At 40.6% G+C, this 834-nt stretch overlaps 1 protein-coding gene across 1 annotated transcript in view; it reads left to right on the top strand.

Annotated features, from left to right (window-relative positions):
* Positions 1-209: 209 nt before the first annotated feature.
* The window catches only part of LOC101859162, a gene marked incomplete at its 5' end in the record, with an annotated part of 11,326 nt that continues 10,701 nt past the window's right edge, over positions 210-834 (top strand). The window contains 1 exon segment of the mRNA XM_035969066.1: positions 210-334. Coding sequence (XP_035824959.1) covers positions 210-334 — 125 coding nt within the window.

Genomic DNA, 834 nt, shown 5'->3' with positions numbered 1-834 from the left:
TTTTTGGTGTGAATTTTTTTCTCCATTTAATGTTTAAAAAATGAACAATCGCATAGCTTACAGTTGTTACTGTGCGTGATACGAAGGAACGTATTCATCCCCCCCCCCTCCCGCCCTGCTCAAACACAAAACTGTGAGATAGACAAGATCACTGGTAAAGCCTAACTTAAAGCTATTTGTAACCTTGGATGTCCCTTTATCTTTCACAGGTTCTTCAAGAACCCCAGCTGTTCAGAGCCGATCATAAGCGAGTGTAAAGGCGAATTAGTGTATGCCACAAAGGCTTTCAAGAACCGGCAACAGTATATCTGTGAGAACAGATTCACTAGGAAAGGTAATGCTTGTTTGCTTGTTTAATTGTCTGTCTGTTTGTTTGTTCGTTTGTTTATTTTGTTTTAATTTGTTTGTTTATTTGTTGGTTGGTCTATACGTTTGTTGTGGGGACATCGACACCAGAATGGTCATTCAGGGCAGGCAAAAAGTAAGGCAGACAGACATGAACAAATGAGGGCAAGAAAATGCTTAGGACCAACCAGTGACACCCTCCAACCACCTAATAGAAAAGGAAAGAATAGAATAACTGTTAGTTCACCACAATTCTCCTTTCACAATGAGATTTCGACTACCCCATGGATAACACGACGGCCACATAATATGACGGCAGCTTCCAGAAGGGAACGCATCGCGCAGTTTTAATCACACTACAATTCTTATAGTAAATAGTATCATTTTTTTACGCCAGTTTCGACATATCATTTTAAATCATTTCTAGGGCGGGCTGCTTTTATCCTGGCTGTTAAAGTGAACCAAACTGGGAGGAATACAGTTCCCCCC

This window comes from Aplysia californica, unplaced genomic scaffold, assembly GCF_000002075.1.
Source record: "Aplysia californica isolate F4 #8 unplaced genomic scaffold, AplCal3.0 scaffold00111, whole genome shotgun sequence".
Lineage (NCBI taxonomy): Eukaryota > Metazoa > Mollusca > Gastropoda > Aplysiida > Aplysiidae > Aplysia > Aplysia californica.
Note: the sequence above shows the minus strand (reverse complement) of the source record. Positions and strands in the feature narration are given on the sequence as shown.